Source organism: Idiotropiscis lumnitzeri, chromosome 21 (genome assembly GCF_059441095.1).
Source record: "Idiotropiscis lumnitzeri isolate Australia: NSW breed Sydney's pygmy pipehorse chromosome 21, RoL_Ilum_1.0, whole genome shotgun sequence".
NCBI classification, from domain to species: Eukaryota; Metazoa; Chordata; class Actinopteri; order Syngnathiformes; family Syngnathidae; genus Idiotropiscis; species Idiotropiscis lumnitzeri.
In genome coordinates, this window is record NC_142411.1 from 656,719 (window position 1) to 680,831 (window position 24,113).

Genomic DNA, 24,113 nt, shown 5'->3' on the forward strand with positions numbered 1-24,113 from the left:
AAATATCTACTTCTTATATCTATGTTGTGAAAATGTTTTCACCAGATTTGCCAAATAGGAGCAGAGAAACACACAAGAATAAATGTCACAATAATCATTTATTAAGCATACACATTATAATATAAATATAAAATGCTATTTTTGCTCTTAAAATCAGTGAGACATCATCGTATCTGTGTCGAGACAGACAAGCATACAAACAAGTTTTGTAGTCTACCCAAAAATTTCACCATCATCACATCATCATCATCTTCTGTCACGAGGACGGCGCCCCCCTAAAACGGACCAACTGATCTGGCATCTAACAGAAAAGCAGCTTTTTCTTTTCTTTTTATTACTAGCATTATTTTTATTGGATCATCTTTTTTTGGAACGCACAGAGAAGAGCAACAAAGACCTCTACACCCCACGCACGTCTACTTCTCACTTTTAATTTAAAAAAAAAAAAAAAAGGGAGAAACAAACTAAAACATCCAACCTAGAAGATGACAAATCAAAGTGATGAGCATGTATTTCATATCCTTGATTTCCAAATCTTTATAACCATCTTAAAGACCCTGAAAAGTGAATTTAAATATTCGTTTTAACATGCGTCATACATAATTGAAGAAATCTGCTAGCATGGCAGCTTCAGAGCGCCTCATTGTCAACCGCGAGTGTGTCCACATCTTGCAGAGAAAGACGGGAGCGCACGGAGGCAGAATGTGGACCGGGGACTGACCAGGCCGCATTAGAGCGCCTCGTCGTGGCTTGAGTGCATGCAGGTCATGGAGAGACGGCAGGAAAATAAAGAAATGATTTTATACTCTTCTCTGTGTTGTGTCCAATTTAGAAGAGATTCGTTTTCACTTTACAGGGACTTTAAGGTCCATGTACAACTGTCTTACTAGTAATCTTTTTCCTTGACTGACATTTTTGGACACTTTTAGGACAATTTTGACATACAAGTTGGACAAGCACGTTACTAGTGTGCATTTTGGTCCTACTAGTAGAGTCCAGGACGCTACTGGAGCGTGACATGTCGACTAGTTTGACCTAGTAGCAATGCAGCACAGTCGTTTTTCAGTAAGATTAAATTGCGTACTAGTGACACTAGTAGTGGGAAAAAAATGGTACTAGTAAGACAAAGGCGTTCTACTAGTAAAAGAAAACGCTAGTACATAGACGTCAAACTGAATGACATCTTCAAGCCGCCAATCATTATTCCATGAAATGTCTTTTTCTTTTTTTAAACAATATAGAAAACAAACATTTTCTCTCTTTTTTGTAGTAGTTTAAATCCAGACATTTTTTTTAGTTTGGCTGACATGCTGCTGAATCCTGGATGTTTGTTTCTGTAGGTTTGCGTGTGTGTGTGTGTGTGTGTGTGTGTGTTGTCAATCAAAAAGAAAAGTACTGTGCGAACCACTCTTGCCGCTGAACATCCGGAAGGTCGATGGCGACGTCCTTTGTCTCAGGAAGGCTGCAGGCGAGAAAAGAAAAGTGACAAAAACAATTCATGTACACTAGACTGATGTGTGTTAGTTTTACCATCAGAACTGTGCGGAAACTGTTAAATATTCATGTCTCGATGAAAATGCATTTTAAAAAATGTATTTATATATCTTTTGACAAATTAATAAAATCTGATTCTTTTATAAAGATTTTACATCTGGCAAAATGTTGACAATTTAATTTTTTTTATCCTTGTGGGTACTCTGCACAAAATGCTCGATAATATAGATCATCAATTTGCAGGTGTCAATCAAACCAGAGAATGTTTAGGATTTGGTCTTTGGCGGGAACTCCTAAAGTGTCACATGTAGGGCAGCGGCTGTGCAGCAGAGGGCGCTAAACCCATTCCCGTTGAACATCTACATGACTCGACACTATTTCGTCATGATTCCGCTCAAAATCTTTCCACTTTTGACCCGCTTCGGAGGGTTCAAAATATTCCCTTGCGTGCACCGAGTCACATTTTAAGATGAAAGTGCATATTTATTAGCTTTATTAAAATGGATGAGCTGATTGAATGATTTAGAAAAGAGGGGGTGTGGCCTGAGCAATGGCACTGATCCTTTAATTCCGAGTGCATGTGACCTCATACTGTCAGTGCTGAGTGTGTGAGTGTGTGTGTGCGTGCGTATGTGGAGTTTACATGATCAAGTCTCAGAGAACACATTTATCCCCACCCCCAAAAATAAATGAATGAATTTATCTCTTGTTCTTTTTCTTGTTTTCCTTTTTTTTTTACCATGCTTTTATTTCTTTGCTTAACTCCTTCCATTGTTTACTTCTCCTTGTGGAAAGAATGAAAGGAAGGAAAGACAAAGGGGCCTTTCATACCAATCCCTCTTCCTTTCCGACTTTCAGTCCTTTCGATCCATTCATTCATCCTTCTCTGCTTCCTTCATCATTTCTTCCTTTCCTAGCATCCTTCCGTCCTCACGAGCTTCCAAATGTCTACCCATCCTCCCTTCCTTGAATTTCGAAAGTTACCTCCAGTACATTTAATTCTTCTTCTTAATTTTGCAGTAAGCAAAGCAGCAGCGTCAACATGCAGTCAACCAAACAAGACGACAGACATGCACACGCACACACTCGTTTACTTGACGTGTGTTTGTGGGCATGCAAATGTGCTCCCCGCGTGATCAACGATCGTCTTTAAGGCACATGAACGAGCAGCCTCGTCGCTGAAATCATCAAACGCCATCAAGGGGCCACTAAATATGACAGAAAAAAAACTTTCAACGGGTGAAGATGAGGATGAGCAAATAGACAAACCAAAAACTCTACGACAACAGCAATGACCAAAAAAAAAACATCAAACAACAAACAGACACACAAACATGCTCCCTTTTGCATCCCAAAGCCATTCTTTGATGCCTCCCGTTAAGTCACAGCAAAGAGCAAACCCCGCCCATCAACAGCAACCATCCAATCACGTCGTGGCGACCAGTTTCTCGACTCTCGTCTTTGCTTCCGCCTTGCTGCGTTTCAAGACAACTGGAAAATTTCAACTTACGACTCGTCTGGCATCAATTAGACGCGCTTTGTGAGCGGTCGACTGACCGGACTATTTCCTCAATTGCAGACGTTAACTAGAGACGAGGTGTTTATTTTTCCCAAGCACTTGGATTCTGAATGGTTAACTCAACTGTCGAGGGGAGACGACCCCTCCATCCCACTGGCAGCTCTTGAAGTGGAAAATAAATGTTCATTTTTTTTCCAGTGAGCGCAAAACATCATATTTAAAGGAATGATTAAAGGACATTTAATTCTCAGTTGCAGCAAATGTCGGCATTGAACAGAGAGGAGGCATTTGTTTTTGTTTACATTTGATTTTCGTATTTCCCAATTTGCTCGAATGCACAATTGGAAGAGGTGGAAAGGGTTAAAAAAAAATCAACTGCATTATATTTATGTTTTTTTTTTAATTCGATTTTTTTTTCTTTTCTTCCTCACAACGTCGCGCCCTCAAGGCCGCTTGAGAGCGTGTCGGCCAATCAGATGTGGAGGCTACGTTTTTTGAGCTCTGTGATTGGATGATCTTTGACTGGCCGCCGCCCAGCGGACCTGAGCCGCTCTTGCTCTCGCTCTTTGGCTTTCTCACCTCGTGAACTTCTTGGGTTCTGTGGGAGGGGTCGGCGGCGGGGGAAGAGGTTTGTTGGCGTTCAGCTCGAGGTGATGGAGGAGGAGGGGGGAGTGGGGGAGGGGTTCGAGGCGGCCGGGCTGGGCCGGGGGCGGCGGCGGAGGCGGCGGCGGCGGCGGCTGGGGCGGCGGCTGCAGGCCGCCCCCGGGGCCCGCCGGGCCCGAGCCGGCTGCCTCCAGAACCCTGAAACCGGCGGAGCTGCCGAATCTGCTCGCCGCCGCTTTCTCATTCTTTCGCTTTTGCTACACAGAAAGAAAGGAAGGAGGGAGCACGGGGGAGAGAAGGGGGGCGAGGGGGATTCAAAGCAAAAATCAAGGTGTAAATAAAACCAAAAAGGCAAAATGAATGAAGTAAAGAAAAAAAGGGAAAATGAGGAGAGGTCCCAAAGACGCGCAAACGTGAACGTCCCGACCGCGAGCTCGCTGCTGCTCGGTGGGCTTCCGACATCCAAATGGCTTGGAAAGCAAAGTGAGACGTCAGGAAGAACGCGCGTCACCACATGACAACACACACACACACACACAAAAACAAAACACACAGATACACTTCAATGGCGAGCATGCGGTGGGAAAATGAAACTCCGCAAAGACGCAACGTCATTTGGGCCGCTCGTCAAGATTCGGAACATTTGATTGAGAAAAAAAAAAAAAAAGTTAAAAACAAAACAGATTGAACGTGAAAGTAAAAAAAGGAAAACCTGTTTTCAAGAATAATTCTAAAGTATTACAAAAAAGTTTTTAAAGTGTTAAAGGAAAAAAAGAAGTAAAAAGTAAAGGCAAAAGGATTTAAAGTAAGTAGAATTAAAAAAAAGAACTGAAAGTATTGTCAAAATGTATTAATAATATCATAAAGTAAAAAAAATAAAAAAGTAAATTTAAGAGTAAATAAAGTCAAGCAAAGAAGTATTTGTAATATGTACAAAGTATGAAAAGGAAACTAGAAAGTAGTAAAATAAAAATCTAAGTTCATAAAAGTAAAGTAAAAAATAAGATAAAAGTATTCAAAGTAAAAATAAATATTAAAACATAAAAAGGTGTCCGTTTATAAGAAAGAAAGTTAAAGTTAGAAAGCTAGTAAGTAAAAAATAAATAAAAAGCAAGTCTTCAAAGTATGACACGGCGTCGGTGACGGACGGGCGGCGTCCTCGCTGCTCCTACCTTGATGAGCGGGTTGATGACGCCGACGTTGGGGCTGGCGTTGAACACTTTGTTGAAGTTGCTCTCGCGGTTGACGAGCTCCAGCTGGTAAAACTTCTTGTCATCCTGCAGCGGCGGCAAGGAAACGGCTCAGCTTTACAGATGCCGCCACTGCTCGAGTGAGACGCACGCGCGCTGCCGTCACGTGTCACAGTCAAGGAAATTACGCCCCCTGGTGGCATCACTTGGTATTTTGTCTGAATATGGAAAGTTGCTGAAACTGAAGTCATTTTCTCATTTTGTTTCAAAGAAAAGCGAGCCATTTAAGCGAGGGGAGGCATCTAATTCGCACAAGTGGAATTTGATACGTGGGTGTGACTTTTTTTGGCATTCCGTTTGGTTTCAAAGGGCCATCGCAGCTGGTGTCACAGCGCCAGCTGTGGCTTTGGCATGTACGCGGCACATTTCATTTTTCTTCTTTTTTTTTGTTGTTTTTAAGCGAGGGGACCTACCACCAGCTTCTTGACCAGCGATTCCCTCTCGGACACCATTTCCTTGAGCTCGGCGATCATCTGAAGATCCTCGGGCCGACTTTCCCTGTTCCTGAACTTGTCCTCGGTGCCTTCCAGCCTGTCGTGTGAAAGAAAAAAAAAAGGAAGAAAAAATGATGGAAAAATAACTGCAACTTTATTATTTGAGCAATAGCCCCGCCTCCTCCTAATGGAAAAAAAAAACATTGAAATTGCTTCCACAGTGAGAATTCAAGCGAACTCCAAGTGCACGTGTGGAATGTGAGCGGCGCGCACGTACAAAATTTGCAGGGCCGAGATCTTGTCCTTGAGGACCTCCTGCGCCTTGTTGAAGTCCGCCAACATGTTGTGCGTCTCTCGGCTGTGGACGGCGTTGAGCTCCGACACGTCTCGCTCGTGACGCTTCTGCAGCTCCTGCTCGTGAGCTCTGAGCACAAACGCGCAAGAAACGCACAAGTTGGCCTTCCGCTAGCTTCGCGCTAATGCACAATGCAAAACACCATAGGGCGGCTAACCAATAGCATCAAGAGTCACGTTGTTACGAGCCTTCAAGCAATCGATATTGGGAAGCAAAACACAGACAATCTCGCGACACTCAATGGCATATATTCTTTATCCTCTGCAAAACAAAACTGCCTTTTACTAAGTCGGTCACAGTTAGTTTTGACATTTTTCTTTGACTTTTGTCTTCAAGACTGGATTATACGCTACTAAAAGTCACTCACACCAGAAGGCGTCACAATCAATTCAAAGCGGCCATTCCTTGGGATTCAACTTAAATCTGGAGTGACTATATGGTTCGTTTTCTCAAATAAAATATGGACATTGTGACATGTAAATTCGTCGAGCTGATGCGATACGGGATTAAAGCTAAAAAAAAAAATCGATTGCGGCGTGATGTGTTTTTATATACCCTTCAGTATTATTTTCCATTGCACTCTCTTATTTATCTCATTAATATATTTGTCTGTATTATTGTTGTATTGCACTGGAGAGGGGAGCTCTCTCATCTCGTTGCACTCTTGAGTACAATGACAATAAAGGGATTTCTAATTCTAATCTCTTCCTAATGTTGCCGCTTTCTGAGCACGACTCATTTCCTCATCTTCCGCGCACTCTGCATTCATTCATTTATTTCATTATTTTCTATTTTTAGCTCTCTGACCGCCTCACACTCACACACAGGCATTACATAATGGACGTATGCTGGAAAAAAAGAGAAGATTGGAGATGCCTGACACCAGTCATCTCTCACGCTCGCTTTCTGCGTGTTAGCATCAAGCTAGCTGAATGCTATGCGTCTGTTTCGTTTGGAGCTACCTGATCTGCTGGTTGGCCTCGCTCCGAATCTTGAGCACCTCCTTGCCTTTGAGCTCCAGCTCCTTGGTGAGGCTGCTGATGTTCTCGTTGAGCGTGTGGATTTGGTGGTCCAGCTGAGCGATGTGCTTCTTCCTGCGCGTCACCTCCTCCTGCAGCTCGGCCATGCCGCCCAGCAGCTCGCGCTCCTGAACGCCCCCCAAAAAAAAAAATCAATCAAATGACGTGGCCTTACATTCTTCAGAAAGTATGTCAACACAAAATATTGAAATGGAAAAAAAAACGCTAAAAATGAATTTTCACAAAATCAAAGGCATTGAAAAATGTCCAAAACACCCCAAAGAGTGCCGTTGCTACTCGTTTCCAAAGTCATGTCATCCAACAAGATCAAACATGCTGATGAGATGTTGACTTTGCAAGCAGATGCGCTGCCAGATGAGATGGAAGCACTTTGCCTTTTCCTTCCTTTCCGACCCACAAAACATTCATGAGCTCATTTCCTCACAGCTCGTTTCTTCCACTTCTTTAAGAAAAAAAAAGAAAAAAGAAGGGAGAAGGGCTTCAATTATTAGCCAACGGAAACGGAGTGGCTTGTCTCGCGGTGCCCAAAATAGAATTTTAATTCACGCTGCAATCATTTGCGACATAATCGAATGCCATCCCATGCGAGAACGGAATCTTATTTGGTCCTTAAAATGTTTTTAAATGCCTACCGACGCCCACGCTGTGACGACAAAAAATGAAGAATGTTATTTCAAAGCGGAGCGCTCATTAAAACCAACCAAAGAGCGCTCGCACGCTCGCAGGCTGAGAGTCCAGAGGCCGATTTGACACATTTATGCAAACGGAATTTGTCCAATTAGCAGCAGGAAAACAAACACAAAAAAAAAAAACGCCGCTCGGCACGTATCGATCGCACCTGCAGGCGAGTTTTCTCCACCGTCTTTTCCAGTTCCTTCTTGGCGGTCGTCACTTCCTGTTGGTGGTTTTGTCGCAGGTGCTCGATGGCCGACGCGTGGATGTGGTTCAGCTCCGAGCGAAGAGATGCTTTTAAAAACAAACATGAAAAGCAATTCATTATTTGAACCTCCACGTCGCCGCCACGTGCCGTTTGAAGTCGTTACCGGAACGTCCATGCTAACTTCTGTTAGCGCAACTCGGCATTTTACATTCTATGTTAGCTTTAAGCTCGTAAAAGTTTCTTCTTACACGACGACATCTGGGGTTTAAAGACACAATATTCAATTCTAATGGAGAGCATGACACACACACACACACACACACACACACACACCCCGTGAGACATTATTAGCCTTCCGCTTGGATTTAATGCCGCAGAGTCAAGACGAGGAGAAGTGCAGAGAAGAGGAGGGCCGGATAATAAAAAGGAGCGTGTGTCGCCAGGCGGATGGCGGCGGCGAGCGTGAAGGTTAATGGAGGGACATTCGTCAGTGTCGTTGAACGCACTTAGCGCCATCCGGAAGGTTTTCCGTTTGGGCGCTCCACATGGAAGGAGGGAGGGCGAGTTTTTGTGCTCATTTCATTTATTAAAACCAAAAGATGGGCCACCTCATCTGTTGAGGAGTTTAAAAAAAAATACACATTGAAATGTATGCGTCAGTGCAAAAGTGGTGTCGCACGTGCGCACCCAGCATGGCCTTGCCCTCGTCCTCCAGCTCGAAGCGAAGCGTCTGCAGCTCCTGCTCCGACTGCTGCTTGAGCGTCTCCACGCTGTGCCGGTGGGCCTCTCGCAGCGACTGCAGCTCGGCGTGGTGGTGCTGGCGCAGACGCTCCTCCAGCTCCTGGAAACCGAGGAGGGACAGGACAGGAGAGAAAGAACATGCGCAAATGAAGTCCATCCATCCATTTTCTCGCGCGGTGGGATCGCGCACACTGGAAGCCATCTTCTTCCTTTGGAGTCCCCCAGGGCACTGAGACGTTCCCTCTTCCGTTTGACCATCTGTACGAGTTCAGGGGTGGCCGGCCGACAACTCGCGGCAAACAAACGGGCACAGACGTAGCATGAAGGCTAAGCGAGCGTTTTTTCCGAAAGCATTAAAAGCGTCCTCTTCTTTGCGCTGCAGTGAAGCACCTCGCTCTGCGTTTTGCCACTCCAGGTGCGTAAAAGTCGCCGTCGTTGAAAAGTTTATAATCACCGTAACGTCTATGCTAGTTTCCGTTAGCCTTTTGCATTATATGTTAGCATGAAGCTAACACGCTTTTATTCATTGAAATTATATGAATTGGTTGAACATTTGGCGGTTGAAATATAATTAAAAAAAAACAAATATCACTCTGTAATATTGCACTTTATAAAATGATTCAATTCGACGTAAAGAAATGAAACCGTTTTTGCTTCAACTCAATGAGTATCGATCGGCTCCCTCTGGAGTGCACGTCTCATCTTCAAGAAGTCGTTCTTTGCAGAGGATTAAGAATGTACGCGTCGGTGACGTGTTAGTATTAGAAAATTAGTTCAAAATTCATTAAAAATGAATTCAAATCCTTAATCAAGAAACAGTTGCTGAAAAATCCACTTCAAAGTTTTTCTAAATTTGTTGCATTCGTTGAACCGGTGATGCGTAAATTAGCAGTCAGCTGTTAATCAGCAGCAGTTCCTTCGTTCGGTTTCTTGCCCGGCAACAAGCGCGTCGCTCTGCATTGACTTTGGAACGCAATCCTACTTGACGGCAATTGAGCGTCTCGTTTGCCAAATGAGAGCGAGCGCTCGAGTGGGAGGGAAGAAGAAAGAAGGTGTTTTATTTATCGCTTCCGTTCTGGAGCCGCGTAATGACGTTTGCATGAAATAATAAATGTAAATATGGATGTGAGCGTGCGTGCGTGCGTGTGACTCACGGCATATTTTGAGATGAGGAATAAAAGGAAGGAAGAACGCCTTTTCCCGACCTCAAGCTTTTGTATAATTACAGCTGTTGACGCAACATGATGGGTTTGTACCATTTTGGATTCTAGGATGAGGTGTGGGGGGGGGGGGGGGGGAGAATTCCAAGCAATTAGTCACATTAAAGGGAGAAAATCATCAAGCAGTGTATTGGTTGATTTCCTCTTTCTTGGGAGATTTGATTTCTTTTTTAGCTTTTTATATCCATCGACTCCAATAAAAAAAAATCGGATGAAATAATCATCTTTTTGGAGAATGGCTCACCTTGAGATCGCGTTGTCGCGCGTGCTCGACGTCCTGCAGGGCGCAGCACTGAGCCTCGTGCAGCCGTTGGTGTCTGCGCTGATGTTCCGTCTGCAGCTCGTCCAGCTGCGTGCGCAGATGCTCGCGCTCCTGGCTGAACTGCTGCTGAAGCTGCTGCAGCGAAGACTGCGACTGCGACAGCTGCATCTCCAGACTCTGCTTCAGCAACGAGATCTAAAAGCAACACACGCAAAAAGGGACGGGAAGTTGTCGCAGCGGTTGACGAAGGCGAGTGGCCATGAACGGCGCTGTGGCTCGCTTTGGCGCAACGACGAAGGAAGGAAGCTCGTTTCTCAGAATTTGCCTTTTTTTTTTCCCTCCTCCGAATTGATTTTTTTGTTGTCTTGCTTTGGCCTGATTAAATCTTCTCTCTTGGCCGTCAAATTGCAGACGCCAAATCCATTTTCAGGGCAACTTGCGGTGAGCGCCGATCGTGTCTCTTGTTGCACACAAATGTGGCGCGGTGAAAACGATTTGCAAAGTCGGAGATGACGAAAGACGGCGCACCTGCTCCAGCAGGTCGTCCACTTTGCGTTGCCAGCCGTCTCGAGAGTTGCTCATCTCTTGCTCTTTGTTGTGGGCCAGCTGACTCAAGGCGGACGCTTTGTCCGCCTCGTGCGTCTCGCGCAGCTCCTCGCGAAGCTTTTTGCATTCCTGCCTGTGAACGCAACACGCAACAGCAGACGTGAGCGCACGCAGCGGCGAGCCAACAATCCATTTCAACATCCAACCTCTCATCCATTCATCCAACATTTCAGCAACCGAGTTCAGCCATCATCTCTATCAGCTCATTTTTTGTCAGACTCATGTTTTCCTTTATCTCAATTGATCTGCAGTCATGCATTTTTCGTGTGTGTGTGGCGTGCACAATACACGTGTGCGCTTTTCAGTTTGACATCACCTCTCAAAATGACCCCAAAATGGTTTTGCAGACTTTTTGAAACCTGAAAAAGTCATTTAGCAACTGCCATTTCTGTCACACGCTCCTGTGCTCACACGCGCACGCACACACGCGTGTGTCACCTGAGGGTCTCCGTCCACTTCAATTCCAACTCCAAAGCCATCTTATCCATCTTGTGCTTCTCTTCCTCTTTGGTGCTGATCACTTTGGCTTCATGTTGACGCGTTTGGACCTCCAGCTCGCCCTGACAAACACACACACACATATTCGCCATAGACAAATTTGTCCCCGAATGCGGCTTGCAAGGCGCGTTGCAGGCACCTGCAGGGCCGTGAGCAGGTTGCTGGTCTCCCTCAGTCGCCCCCTGGTGGCGTCCAGCTCCTCCAGCAGTTTGTCCTGCGCCTGCTTCATGGTGGCCATCTGGCCCTCCGCCGCTCCCATCTCCTTCTCGCCACGCTCCACCTCGTCCTGCAGACGCCGCACCTGACGCACGTTCGGGAGGGAAATTGAGGCTCGCTTATTGACGCCAAGATTGCCATAAAACCACAACCTTGGCTTGAAATAACATTTTGCAAAATTGGAACCCGGACTTCAAACCCAATATTAAAACCCCAGACCAGACTTGAAACCCCAATCCTTTGTTTAAAACCCCTAAAAAAAAAAAAAAAACGACTTTCAAACATCGTCACCCCTTTTTTGACGCCCCACGCAAATTTGAAACCCTCATTTGATTGAGACGACACCCCGAGCAAGTCTTGAAGGCGCCACCGTCGCTCACCTGTTGGTGGGCGGCGTCCATCTTGGAGCTCATTTCTTCTCGTAGCTGCTCCAGCTGCTGCAGCAGAACGCTTCTCTGCTCCTCCAGCGTGTGGCGCTCTCGCTCAAACTGCTGCTCCAGCTCCTGCGTGCAATTTGAGTGAAATGTAAAAAAAAAAACTCCCGCCACCAAATGGAAGCGACGACGACGACGGCATGTGTCAATTTGGATCTGACGTGCCGCTCGCGCCATCGTTTGCCGAATGTGCCACACGTGGCGCCACGTTTATTTTGGACACCGGTTCGCCCGAGGCGCCGGCCGGGGCTCGTTAGAATGCAAAAGCGCAGCTGGACGTTTCCGACGCAAGTTCGTCGGACTCGTGCTGATCAATTCCACTGCTCCAATTTCAGCTCAGTAAAAAGCTTAAAAGTCAACTTGTTTAACGTGCAAGCCAAACTTCACACCAGGATTCAAAATCCCAACCAAGGCCTAAAGCTTCATTTACAACCTCAACCAAGATTTAAAACCCAACCCCTTATTTGAAACCTAACCCTGATTACGTACACCGCGCGACGTGTCAATGCTGTCGCGTGCACGACGACGACGACGACGACGACGACGACGACGACGACGACGACGACGACGACGACGACGACGACGACGACGACGACGACGACGACGACGACGACGACGACGACGACGACGACGACGACGACGACGACGACGACGACGACGACGACGACGACGACGACGACGACGACGACGACGACGACGACGACATAACACGTACAGTATGCAGGACGCAAGCGGCTTAAAAGCAGCTTCATGAATAAGATTTCAATGCAAGGACATGTCCCGCTGATGCGAAGCAACTTCAAATATTCATCTGGAAGTAACACACACGTCATGTACTTGCTGCTTAGCTGCCACATTTGAGCTTTTTTGGACGCGGAGGGGGACGCCCCCCTCTGGTGGCTGTCTGGGGCCTCTGCCCCCCTTTTGTCATCCCTTTGCATGCCCTTGACTCAAAGACATCTCTTCTTTATCCTCTACAAAGAACAAATGTAATATGTCATAATCTATATTATTGTGACCAACTGAGTTGAGTCGTGAAACTCTTTTTTGCGTTTCTCTACCAGCTCAAAGCGCGTCGGCGACCGCGGCTGCATTTCATGCCTGATCATGGCGACCGGTTGCCATGGCAACGGGGCATGGCATCGGGTGGGCGCGCGACTCACAGCCAACAGTCTGTTTTTGTCCCTCTCTGCTCCGCTGAGCGCGTTCTCCAGCGCCGCCCGATGCTTCTTGGCCACGTCGTCCAGAACTCGGGTCTGGTTCTCCTTGGTCTGGCCGCTCTCCTCCTCGTAGCGAGCGCGCAGGTCGCTCATGTCCTTTTGGTGAGCCGCCTTCTCCTCACGTAGCGTCTGCCAAAAAAACACGCACGCACGCACGCACGCGCAGCCTGACTCTGGCGCCATATGCTGCGTCACTCGGCCATATTGACAGCGATTCCAAATGAGCGGGCGAGAATTCAGCCAGCGTCTCTCGCCTTTCAAAAGATGGCCGGTCTTGGTGAAGCAGCATGTGGCTCGTCGCCCGAGGTGAACTGGAAACATTTGTACGTCTGTTTGCCGCGCGAGAGGCGGCTCAGTGGTGGCCGCTCGCCGACATTTTAGGAGCAAAGTCGGCCCAAAAATGTTTTTTGCACAATTTCAACGTTTGACCGAACGTACGCTTTGCACTCCTTTCCGTTGATCGAGGCCTCCTGTCCCGGAGGACGCGGCGACGGCGGCACCTTGAAGCTGCCGCACTTGCCGGCTGCGCATGCGACCTTTCACAAAACTCTCGTTGCTCCTCAAGATTGGCAAATACACCAATTGACAGGCTGTCACTCGCCATCTTAAACATTTTGCGACCGCGAAATGAAAACATCAACCATTTCTAATCGGGAGCCACGCCTCAAATTTGGGCTTCGATTCGAGGTGACCATTTACGAGAGTGCCATTTTCAAAGTGAAAACAGTCCTTCACCGTAAAAAAGCGTTTTGGGTCCGATCTGGAGCGTCATCACGCCATTCCCACGACGGCGCCGTACCTTGTGAAGCGAGTGCAGCTGCTGCTTGTGACGCTCGTCCAGCGCTTGGCTCTGCCCGTGAAGCGCCTCTCGCTCCTCCTCCAGCCGGAGAACCTTGTCCTTCAGACGGCTGCGCTCGTTGTCCAGGTCGCGCACGGCCGCCTCCTGAGTCATCTGCGTGGCCTGCAGGCCGCTGATCTGACCTGACGGCGGCGGTCGGCGAGACCTCACGCTAAGGCGGACGCCGACAACACGGCGGCCCGTTCGGGCCATGGTGCCGGCGGGGCGGCTTACTGGCTTTGAGGAGGATCTCGGTGGCCTGCTGCTGAACTCGATCGCGGGACGCCTCCAGCTCGCACTCGGCCTCCTTTTGGCGGATCTCCACGATCTCGGAATTCTGCGTCACCTCGTCCAGCTGCTTGCTCAGCTCCTGCGAGCGCAAATTATTTTGTTATTTTGTGGTTAAAGCTCATGAGCGCGCGTGACTCGCCTTGACGGCGTTCTCCGAGGTGGCGAGCGAGGCCTGCAGCTTGTGCGAGCGCTCGCGGTGTTCGCGGGCCTCGTCGGTGACGCGGGCCAGCTCGGTCCGGAGCTTGCCCAACGTCTTTTGCAGCGCCGCCTCCTGCGTCTGGAACTCGCGGCGCAGCTCGGCCTCGGTGCGTTTCCACGCCAGGAGGTTGTCGGCCGTCAGCCGCTGCGTCCGCTTCATGGCCTCCAGTTCGCGCTCGTAGAAAGCCTGAGCCTGACGATTGCAAAAAAAGTTCCATTCCCGATCGCAATCGGCGTCAAACTCTCGACGGTACCTTGCCGAGTTTGGCCTCGTATTCGTCCGCCAGTCGCTTCTTGTCCTGCTTGAGTTCGTCCACTCGCTCCGTCAGAGAATCCACCTGAGCCAAACCCAAAAACAAAACCGACTGAGCGCGTCCCGTCGGCCCGCTTCCAATTGCGTGTGCGCGCCGTACCTCGGCTTTGTGGAGCTGACCCAACTTCTCTTGGTCTTTGCTGTAGTTGGCGTTGTGGCTCTGGTGGCTGCGGAGGAGCTCCTGCACCTCCTGCCGGTGTTGCCCCTTCAGCTCCTCCAGCGCCACCTTCTTCTCCTGCTCAAACTGCGCCTGCGCCTGGCCGAAGGTGCGCAGCTTGTCCTCGAACGAGCGCCGCATCTCCTCCACCTCGCGCGACATGGACACCACCCGCTGCGTGTGCTGAGGGGCAAAGTCGCACGTTCCGAGTTCGGCGCCATCCGTCCGACCCGTTTGCAAAGCGATCGCTTCGAACCGAATGAGCGCTCAGAGCAACCATCCCGCCAATCGGGGGAAAAAAAAACGCAAACATTTTCCCCAGGTTTCCGTTCGCCGATGAAACGAGAAGCAGAAGGCGACGGCGTACCTGCGCCTCGGTGCACAGCTGCAAGTCCTCCACCCTCTGCCGGTAGTTGTCAAACTCGGCCAGCGCCTGCCTCTTCATCCTCTCGTGCAGCTCCATGGACTCCTCCAGGGACTGGATGCGTCTCTTCAGCTCCATCTCGTCGCTGATCTTGCTCTTGTACTGCCGTGCGGACGGAATGCGCAATAAAAACACAAGACGACGTGCGGCTCACTTGAATGCGATCATTTTTGCTGCCCACGAACAGCCGGTCACTTGTTGAAAAAGCGCAACGGCGTCGCATCGGAGCGGCGGGTCGTTTGCTGCCTAAACGGGAAGCCATCATGAAGGAAACGCGGCAAGTGATGGCGTTTCCCATCAAATGTTTATTGAGCCGAACAACGGAAAGTGAGACCGGAGATTTGGCAGCAATCAATTTAGGCCACGTTGAATTTTGTGACCTAAACGGGCAGCTCGAGGAAAGAAGTCAGCAAACTGGAAAAAAAAACTCAAACGTTACAATAGAAACCATCTCGAGACGTTTCTTCGTCACCTTCCCGACGAAGCGCATCTTCTGCACTTTTATTTGATTTTTTTTTCCAAATGTAGACCAACCTGTAAAATTTTCTCCCGAGTCTCAGAGAGGATCTGCTGCACCTCCTCCTCGTGAGCCTCCTTCAATGTGGCGATAGCCGCCTCGTGCTCGTCGTTCTTGGTGTTCAGTGCGTAGATCACCTGCGCAAGAACACGTTCAAAAAAAAGGTTTGCATCTTTTTGTCCCATGTAATTCTTGATATTAAAAAAAAATCTGGAAATGTGTGAATCTTTAATCATTTTTAGTGATTTTTAAAGCAAGTCACGGCATAAATTTTGACTTTTGTAAAATCTCGACATTTTTAGATGCATTTGCGAAACCAATTTTTTTCCCGAAAACTTCCCGATGACTTTGAGGTGAAAAAAAACCCCCAAAAAAACAGACTGACAGCTCGCCGGCTTTTGCCTTTCAGACATCAAAGCCCAAATGTTCCGAATTAGACATGAACCAAAGTTGTTTTTAGGCCACGGCTAAAAATACCAGCGGCATCACGTTGACCCTCAAGTCCACCTCAGAAATAACACCGGGCGGACAACACACACGTCCGAAACGGCACGCCGAAGGAGATTTCTCGCTCAGACGTGGAAAAGGAAAGCCGAGCGTTTGTTGGGATGTGAGCAAAAGCCGTTGAATAATTCAGCACTTCGAACATTTGGTGCGGCAACAATATCGCAAATTGTCGAACGTTCCGTTTGCATGCGTCGCTGCTCCGAGTTGCGTTCAAGTTGCCGCCGTTTGAAGGCCATTAATGACTGAAAATGAACAAATCATTTTTCGTTAACGACATAAATGGAAATGTTTTTTAAAAAGTCATGAGAGACGGGACTTTTTCCCGCCGCCCCCACGACGAAGTGGCGACCGTTGAGCGTGGCGATCACATTTGAATCCGCTAGCAAGGCTAGCTCATCACGAAGACGGACGCGGGGGGGGGGCGTCTCCGCATGGATGCACTCGGGACGGAGGAGCTCTTCTCGGCGTGGGAGAAGGAAGGAAAAGAAAAAGAGGAAGCAGCAGAAACGGTGGCTGGGAAGATGCGTGTGTGCGCGCTTGACTTTTAATAATCCGACCACTGTTGTGTGCCCAAAGTTAGCCGAATCCTTAAATTACGATAACGTGAATGAAATTGTGGCTTTTGCCAAAAACAAACAAATAAAAGCAAGTGGCCGAACAACGCAATTTAGCGAGCCAGTCGTCTTTGAGTAGCAGAGCCACAAAATGACACAACGAAAAAAAAAAAGAATGCGACATTTCCTGATGAAAATGACCTCGCGAGACTTTGCGTGACATTTAAGAAGGAATCGGAGAAATGTTTCGCATTCTTGCAAAGCGCATTTTGCAAACATGTGATCACACTGCGGGACGCCGCAAAAGATTTTCTTCATTTTGGTTGTTTTCCAAAGCTGATAAAAGTCCATCTGGAACGTTTGGCCCGCTGTCGGCCTCCAGAGGCTGCGAATATTTTTAGAGCTGAGTGGGAAGACGGTAATTACCTGCAGCACACACACAGGTAAGGGGAGGGGGGGGTTAAATACTTTCTCTTGTACTCACGCACACACCTGTGTATCCGACGAGGTTTCCATGGCAACTGGACACGGGCGCCTGCGTCAGGAGGAAAGTGCTTGATGAAGTGGACGTCAGACCACGTGAAAGCGAGGCGTACGTGACAAAGAACACGTTCGGTCGCAAGCGATCGCGAAGCGTTTGCGAGGCGCTAAACGGCAAAATCGGTGCAGCCAAGAAAATCGCATACCAGAACCGAGCAAGAAAAGTACAAACCGAGCCAATGAACAAAACCAACCCGGCCGCACTCCCAAAACTCGTGTTCAGTTTGCACAATGACGGCGCGCTTGCCAAGATTTTTGTCTTTTGTCCCTTCAGGACGTTCGCAGATCAGCAAACATGGAAGACAACAATTTGGATTCCAAAATCGTTACTTGGATTTTTTTCTTTCTGGTACAGCCGTCATCCACAGATTGTACCCAAGATGGACTCGACGTGTTTCATTTGCAGCATCAGCGCGTTGAGCATATGTCCACACGTCCACCATCAAAGTGTGTCTCATGTTTTTTTTTTTCTTTTTCCGCCTGAGTGGCTGATTTTGCTTCTGCCTGCCGCTGCCGCGATGCAAAATCAGGTCAGATGAGTCACCAGCGGCATGCTGCTCAAAGCTACAAATCTTTAATCCACCCTCGCTCGGCCTGACGCCGTGATGTCACTGCCTGCCCGTCGACGATGAGAAATCGATACCAGTACAAGGCGAACCGTGCCGCCCTCAATGGAGAGAAAGCTCAAAATATTCTAATCATTTTCCTCAGTGACTACCGTGGTTAAATGACTCCAATTTTTTTTTCTTCCGTACGCGTGTGACGTCACATGTGACAGGTGACAATGTGCATCACAACAAACTCGTCAGCTTTGAGCAGACCGACGACCGAGCGAGAATTGCACATTTTGCGAAGGCACAACACCGCCTTCCATTAGCGCTGCCATCGGTTTCCGTGTCGCCTGCAGCCTTCGTGGGTTTTTCTTTTTTTTTTGTCGTCATATGCTGCATTTCATCAGCGAACAAAACGCCAGCCTGAGATAAACCTGCTGCACTCAGAGGAGGTTGGGTCACATGACTGCTCAGCGTTTTTTATTTAAAACAACAACAACATTCTTGCCAGTCACCAATTCCCGCCTTCACACGTTTTGTGTTTCCGCGACGTTAGCTCGCCCTTCAACAGCGACAGTAACAATTTATTTAGAATGATTATTTTGCAGCTCGAGGTCCCCAAACGATTTTGTGGTGAATTTCCACCACTGGAACTTTTACCCAAGAACACAGGTGTCAAACTCAAGGCCCGGGGGCCAGATCTGGCCCGCAACCTCATTTTATGTGGCCCTCCAAGGGCAAATCATGTGCTTCTGATTTCAAAATTGCCTTTTGATCAATTTGTTGTCATACATTTATTTGGGTTTGCAGTCCCAACACCCCTCCGAGGGGAACCGGAACTACGATGGGGCCCGTCCACAAAAATGAGTTGGACAGAACGTCACGAGGGCCACTTTTTTAATTCCAGGAAGAGGAAACACTTTTTGTGTAACTTTCCGTAATTAGAACGTGCGCTCCAGTTTGGGTCGCGCGAGGCTCAGCATATCCGCGTCGTCTTCGGTCTTTAAATGTTTGTTGTCTTTTGAGAGCGTTTGTCTCCCAGCAAGTGGAACACTTTTGTTTCAGGGGGTATGTTGTCATGGAAACTGTGGCGCTCTTTTGTTGTTGCGCGCTCTACTTTGGTGGACTCGTTCGTGCGCCGCGGTGCCAATAAAGCAGATGAAGGCTCAAACGATGCCTAATTTGGGCCAAAGGGAACGACCGGCAAGCTAAAATGTTGGATGCAAATGATACGCTTCATGCTAAACGCAACTGCTAAGCTAAGCTCACAAAATGAAACGGCTAGCTAACGCTCTCAACATGCAAAATGCTCGAATGAAGTGGCGAGCTGCGGGTTCCATGAGAATTTGAAATGATGTGTTAAATCCAATTCTATGAATGGAACAGGCTAAACGTGAGTGTAAAGCTCTCTGTGGAAGCTAAATCCAACAGTTTTGAAAACGCTCCGCAAGTTGCGCCTGGAGAGCAAAATGCTATCGATTACGTTTGAAATGCTGAGTCATGCGCTGCCACCATTTTGTGGCGACATCCTTCACACGCGTAAGCCGCAAAGCCCGCTGACATCACATGCATGTCGCTCGCGTCTTCCGGAGCGTCGCCATGGTAACGGGAGACGGCGCTCAAGGATGTTTGTGCACCCTGGTTGGCTGATGAGCGGATTTCCAGTTAGCCAATCAGACAAAATGCACCTTCCGAAGAAAGAATGAGCCATCAAGGCGACAATATCGTAATGAAATCGGACAAAGAATTGTGACAATGCGCGAAGAGAGGCATCCTTCCTGCAGAGGTTAATAAACTGTACACCACACACACACACACACACACACTGGAGCGGTAATCTCCTGTGGCTTTTCATTCTCCCAGAATGGCGTTTATAGAGATTAGAAAGCCGTCGCGATGCAAATGCGGCGAGGGGCTAAACATGCCGTCTCTTCTGGGCAGCTCTGACATCACTTCCTGCTCTGCGGCACGAATGAAGTGGGGCAAAAATTCATGCCATGGGGGCGATTACTTCTCTCATTCCAAAAATGACGTTTTGCCACAATTCCACATTTCTGCCCAATCATTCTCATTCCTAATCAAGTGTCCTGTGCTCCCAACACGAAGCGTGCGGCTGACTGAGAGACGGCGCCAGACCTCCGGCTTGTGGCGATGATGACACGCTCAAACCCTCCGCAAGTTCCGACGTGCCAACGATGGTGTCAATCCTAGTTGGGGATCAAAGCCCAGACCTCCCCCAAGGCAAGGCAGGAAGTTTCGGAATGCCCTTGAAAGTCCCAACAAGAGTGAGCGGAGCCGTAAAATACTGGCGGCTCGTTGTAAAGAATTATACAAGCCAACAGAACTCGGATTTACTTGGATGTGTGCTTAAATCACTTATTGCTACATATAAAAAAATGAAAGAAAAAAAACGCAAAGCAATTCAATATAGCGTAGCAAACACACACACGCACAAACGCACACAGAATGGGAATGAACAAGCTGTCCTTTCGGCCATTTTAACTTAACATTTGTTAGTTTACAATCAAACTAAACATCAAACTCAGAAAATTTCGTGATGTATTAAAAACATACTGGTCATTATACTTTACATACTGCGTTATACTGCCGCCCAGTGGCCAAGTCGCATATACCAAGAAGCATTGCAATGAATTAATCATGATACACAACAAATGTAGCACAAATGTCATTTGTTTATATTTTATTAACGTTATCGGTACATTTTTATGAAGTACTACATTCCGTAGAGTGCTATTTTAAAAAATGTTTTTGTTGTGTTCGGCATCAGAACAGATTAATGGCGTTTGCATTCATGACAATTGGGAAAGATGATTTGACGCGTTCCAAGCGTGGTCACAGAACAAAAATTAAAGTCACATCTCAAAGCGCTTCTGTGACTTGGAACTCTTCCGATTCCGCGCGACCATTCAAAAGCCAAACGCAAATGTTTCTCTGGCCACACGTGCCAATGTGGTGGCAACACGGACAGTTCCAAAGACGGTTTCAAACTCGCTTGAAAACAGTTAAATCATTTTTAGGAAAAGTCATCACATTTCACGGACATTTTTTTTAACCGGTGGTAATTGAAATTTGAGCGAGCTCATCAAAAGTTGTTTCTTGTGTTTCCAAAATAAACATGCAAGAAAATGCCATCCCACTGTTGCGACTGATGTGCTTAATGTTGTGGCTAACGAGCGTGCATGTGCCTCGCTGATGGATGCAACATCCCGACAAAACGCTTTCACCTTCAGGCAGCTCACATCGCTCGCTCGCGGGAGCAACAGCATGCCAACACCAAACTTCCCTTAACAATCCCCCAATTTAAGACTTGTTCGCTCCGCAAGGCGTTCATGCGTGTTCTTTTTCTGTCCATTGACGGCGGGGACAGCATCATGCGAGGCTGCTCTTGAATTCGGCTTGCATTTAAAGCAATGGAATGCACGGTAAGAAGTGTTGTGAGCAGGTCGCTAAAATCGAACGCTCGATCGCGTTTAAAAATCCACAATTGAGACTAAGACAGGCTTAACAGTAACAACGCGTTTTACTCAATGCAAATTTAAGGTATTATCATCGCCGGATAAATGAGAGGATGGTCCGAATCCGAAGGCAATTAGAATTATAGTCGTAGGTCTGAGAAAGCCGCAACACCGAAGGTGCAAAGCTAATATAAGATTACTCCTGAGCGGAGTCTGGGAAACAGCGGTTGCAAAAAAAAAAAAAAAAAAAAAGAAGAGAAAAGGCCTCCTCCAAACATCTGCGCCTTACCTTGGTCAGCTGGGCGATCTTCTTGCTCATTTTCAGGTGCAGGTCTTGCGTATATTCCATGGTCAGGCCGGACTGGAAGGAGGTCGTGGACGTGGACGACGATGAAGATGATGATGAAGATGAAGTGTATTTCCCCTGACCGGCAGGACAGTAATATTGCTGCCAACCGGACCCAGTCGCCATCTTCACGATGACGCTTCGGATGCTTGATGGAGATGTGGGCTTTAAGAATTAAAAAAAGAAAAAAAAAGAAAAACCATTTATTCCTTTACACAACCCAAACGAAAAACATGACGCAGAAAGCCGTATAAAAATGTCCCATTTTGCTTCGGGTCCGGACGTGAGTGGGGGGGGGGGGGAATAAAGTGACGAGCAGAATTTCAAGCGCCGGAGATGTCAGCGGCGCGCATCGTGAACGACGCCGCCGCCAGCGCTCCGAGGTGCGGGGACGAACGACTTCACCCGCCGCTAACGCGCAGCGCAAGTCGGGCTGCCGTGCGGCTGCCCGCCCGCCCGCCCGCCCGCCCGCTCGGTCACCTTGGAGCCCAATTGAGGAGCCGTCGCGACCGATTGGTTGTCCCCGGTGCCCTCGATGCTCGGTGGCTACATGGAGGTGCGCGTGCGCAAGACTGGCCGGCTGGCGAGCGTGCACGACGGAGGGACGCGGCGGCAGCACCCGCAGCGGGAGACTCAGCTTCCCGGTCAGCCTCCCGAACTCGGCTGCTGGTGCGCTCCTGTTGCCATGGATCACCTTAACAGTCCGTGATGCGTTCAAGGGCAGTGGGACTACGGCGGCGCGTTCGCGGACAGTAAGACAAATAAGTGTCACTCGAACCGAATCACAAAACGAGGGCCACGCACAAGACAATATTTTTAGAGACGTAAATTATTGACGGGCAAAAGAAAACTGAATCTAAAAAGACCATGTTGTGTTTTTTTCCCTTTTCTAAACTCATTCTAAAAAAAACATTTGCCACACTGCTTTTGAAAAGGTTTACAATTCATATGATGGCGTACTTGTCACAACACGGAGCTTGTTACGATCGCGAGCGCGCGTGTGTGCGCGCGTGTGCGTGTGTGAGTGTGCGAGTGTGGGTGCGTGTGCGTGTGTGTGTGTTGCCAGGGGAAATGCGGCGATGTCGCCACGTATCAGCGAATAACTCTAGCTAGAATCATGCTGGAATATGCTCGCTAATGTTGTAGCGGCATCCGTGCATCTCATTCCTTGTCGGGAAAAAGACACCAAAAGAGTTATCAGTTGTGCCGCTTCGAGTCAGTTTTTCCATTTTTTGGGGGGCTCCAAATTGAATATTCCATTAAGCCGCTAAGTGCGTGCGTCTGTCTGGCATGCAGACAACAAAAGTTACGTAAGCGGGTTAGAACGTCAGATGACAAAAAAAAAATCAGGGATAAAACCCGAAACTTGCCATCTTGAAACCATAACTCAAATTTGAAACTGCAAATTGAAACTCAAAACTATTGAAACTTTATTCTTTGTAACGCTAATTTAGATTTAAAACCTCAAACTCACTCATTTGAAACCTGTCTTGGAGCCCGACACTGTAAAAAAAACGTTTGGTCAAGAAAAACACAAATTGGGGTCAAAATGGACTGATCTACAAATTGGGTCAAATGGACCCACTTTTTTAAAACAGAAAACAACCCCAAAAACTGGTGGCTCAAATTGACCCAATTAGTACATTTGTCCATTTTTTTTCACCCAACTGTTTTCACAGCGTACATGTAAAACACTAACTTCACTGTCTTGGCACCCTAACCAAGGTTTAAAAGTCTAACTCGATTCGAAAGCGCACATTTGAAATCCTCACCTTGGTTTGATACCTGATTGAAAACCGAAATGGTCGACAAAGCAATTCAAAAATGTGCAAAGAATCAAAGTGAACAACCTCGTGGCGCCTCATCTTACGCTCCTCTGCTGCACCCTGGTGGTCGAAATTTTGCATTGCACACATGAACGTGAAACCGAAAAACGTCAGCGCCATTTGGATTTGAACTCTTGGTGATCAATCATTAGTGATCACAATTTGCCGAAGGTTAAAATGTCAACATGTTTGTCATGTTCATAAACACGACCGACAAATTGTCTTGGTACAAGTGGACACATACACACACGTGACTTTGGACGAAATATTGGCACCAAAAAGGAGGAAATCCAAAAAGTAATTAGACTTACCAAGTTGTCGCATTGTTTCGTTTTTTTCTTCTTCGTCGTGCAGTTTTGGTCACTTTACTCGTCGTCGACCTCTGCTGGCGCATTTTGCTGCGGCGTTCACTTGCAATCGTCCAGACGCGTCTTCTTATCATGTAAGTGACCATCTTGAAGTTGTGCTCAGTTGAAATAATAAACTTGTTTTCATGTATTTGACTCTATCGACGCCTATCCGAGCGGTCTCCGGGGCACATCCTGGACTGGTCGCCAGCCAATCAACTGGACAACTCAGGAAGGCCGGATCGCCGGATCAAACCTTGCAGATTCGTCCGGCGAGGCGAACGTGCTAACCAGTCATTCACCACATTGCCACTTTTTATTTCATTTTTTCTTTTCTTTTTATTCACAACAGATTGGAACTTTTACATTGGTGGTGCTCTGTCGATCTGCACTTCAGAATTCCGTATTAGTTTCTAAAACTTTACTGAGCAATTTTACAGGAGAACCACGTGATAA

At 47.6% G+C, this 24,113-nt stretch overlaps 1 protein-coding gene across 5 annotated transcripts; it reads right to left on the reverse strand.

The window, feature by feature from the left end:
- Positions 1-79: 79 nt before the first annotated feature.
- LOC148316244 (protein FAM184A-like) lies at positions 80-23,274 on the reverse strand. 5 transcript variants are annotated; one of them, XM_088285469.1, is made up of 23 exons: positions 23,257-23,274; positions 21,428-21,649; positions 15,528-15,647; positions 14,937-15,095; positions 14,513-14,752; positions 14,354-14,437; positions 14,041-14,286; positions 13,845-13,980; positions 13,572-13,753; positions 12,716-12,901; positions 11,499-11,621; positions 11,042-11,203; positions 10,843-10,964; positions 10,327-10,477; positions 9,781-9,993; positions 8,263-8,416; positions 7,534-7,661; positions 6,618-6,802; positions 5,578-5,724; positions 5,280-5,397; positions 4,789-4,893; positions 3,593-3,873; positions 80-1,462 (listed from the first exon to the last, which is right to left on the reverse strand). In XM_088285469.1, the coding sequence occupies exons 2-23, from the start codon at positions 21,608-21,610 to the stop codon at positions 1,381-1,383; spliced, it is 3,507 nt and encodes a 1,168-aa protein (XP_088141595.1). In that variant the 5' UTR covers positions 21,611-21,649; positions 23,257-23,274; the 3' UTR covers positions 80-1,380. The 5 variants fall into 5 exon arrangements, with proteins under 5 accessions (XP_088141595.1, XP_088141597.1, XP_088141598.1 ...); XM_088285471.1 differs by lacking the exon at positions 23,257-23,274 and adding an exon at positions 21,965-22,191 and having other exon boundaries at positions 14,041-14,292; XM_088285472.1 differs by lacking the exon at positions 23,257-23,274 and adding an exon at positions 17,064-17,106 and having other exon boundaries at positions 14,041-14,292; positions 21,428-21,545.
- Between the last annotated feature and the right edge of the window lie 839 nt (positions 23,275-24,113).

Bases quoted from the DNA above. Each gene is read 5' to 3' on its own strand.
- LOC148316244 (XM_088285471.1), bottom strand. From the start codon at position 21,610: ATGGCGACTGGGTCCGGTTGGCAGCAATATTACTGTCCTGCCGGTCAG. The intron at 6,803-7,533 runs GTGCGATCGATA...GGGGGCGTTCAG, and splicing joins TGGAGAAAACTCGCCTGCAG to GAGCGCGAGCTGCTGGGCGG. The intron at 5,725-6,617 runs GTAGCTCCAAAC...GTTTGTGCTCAG, and splicing joins GAGGCCAACCAGCAGATCAG to AGCTCACGAGCAGGAGCTGC.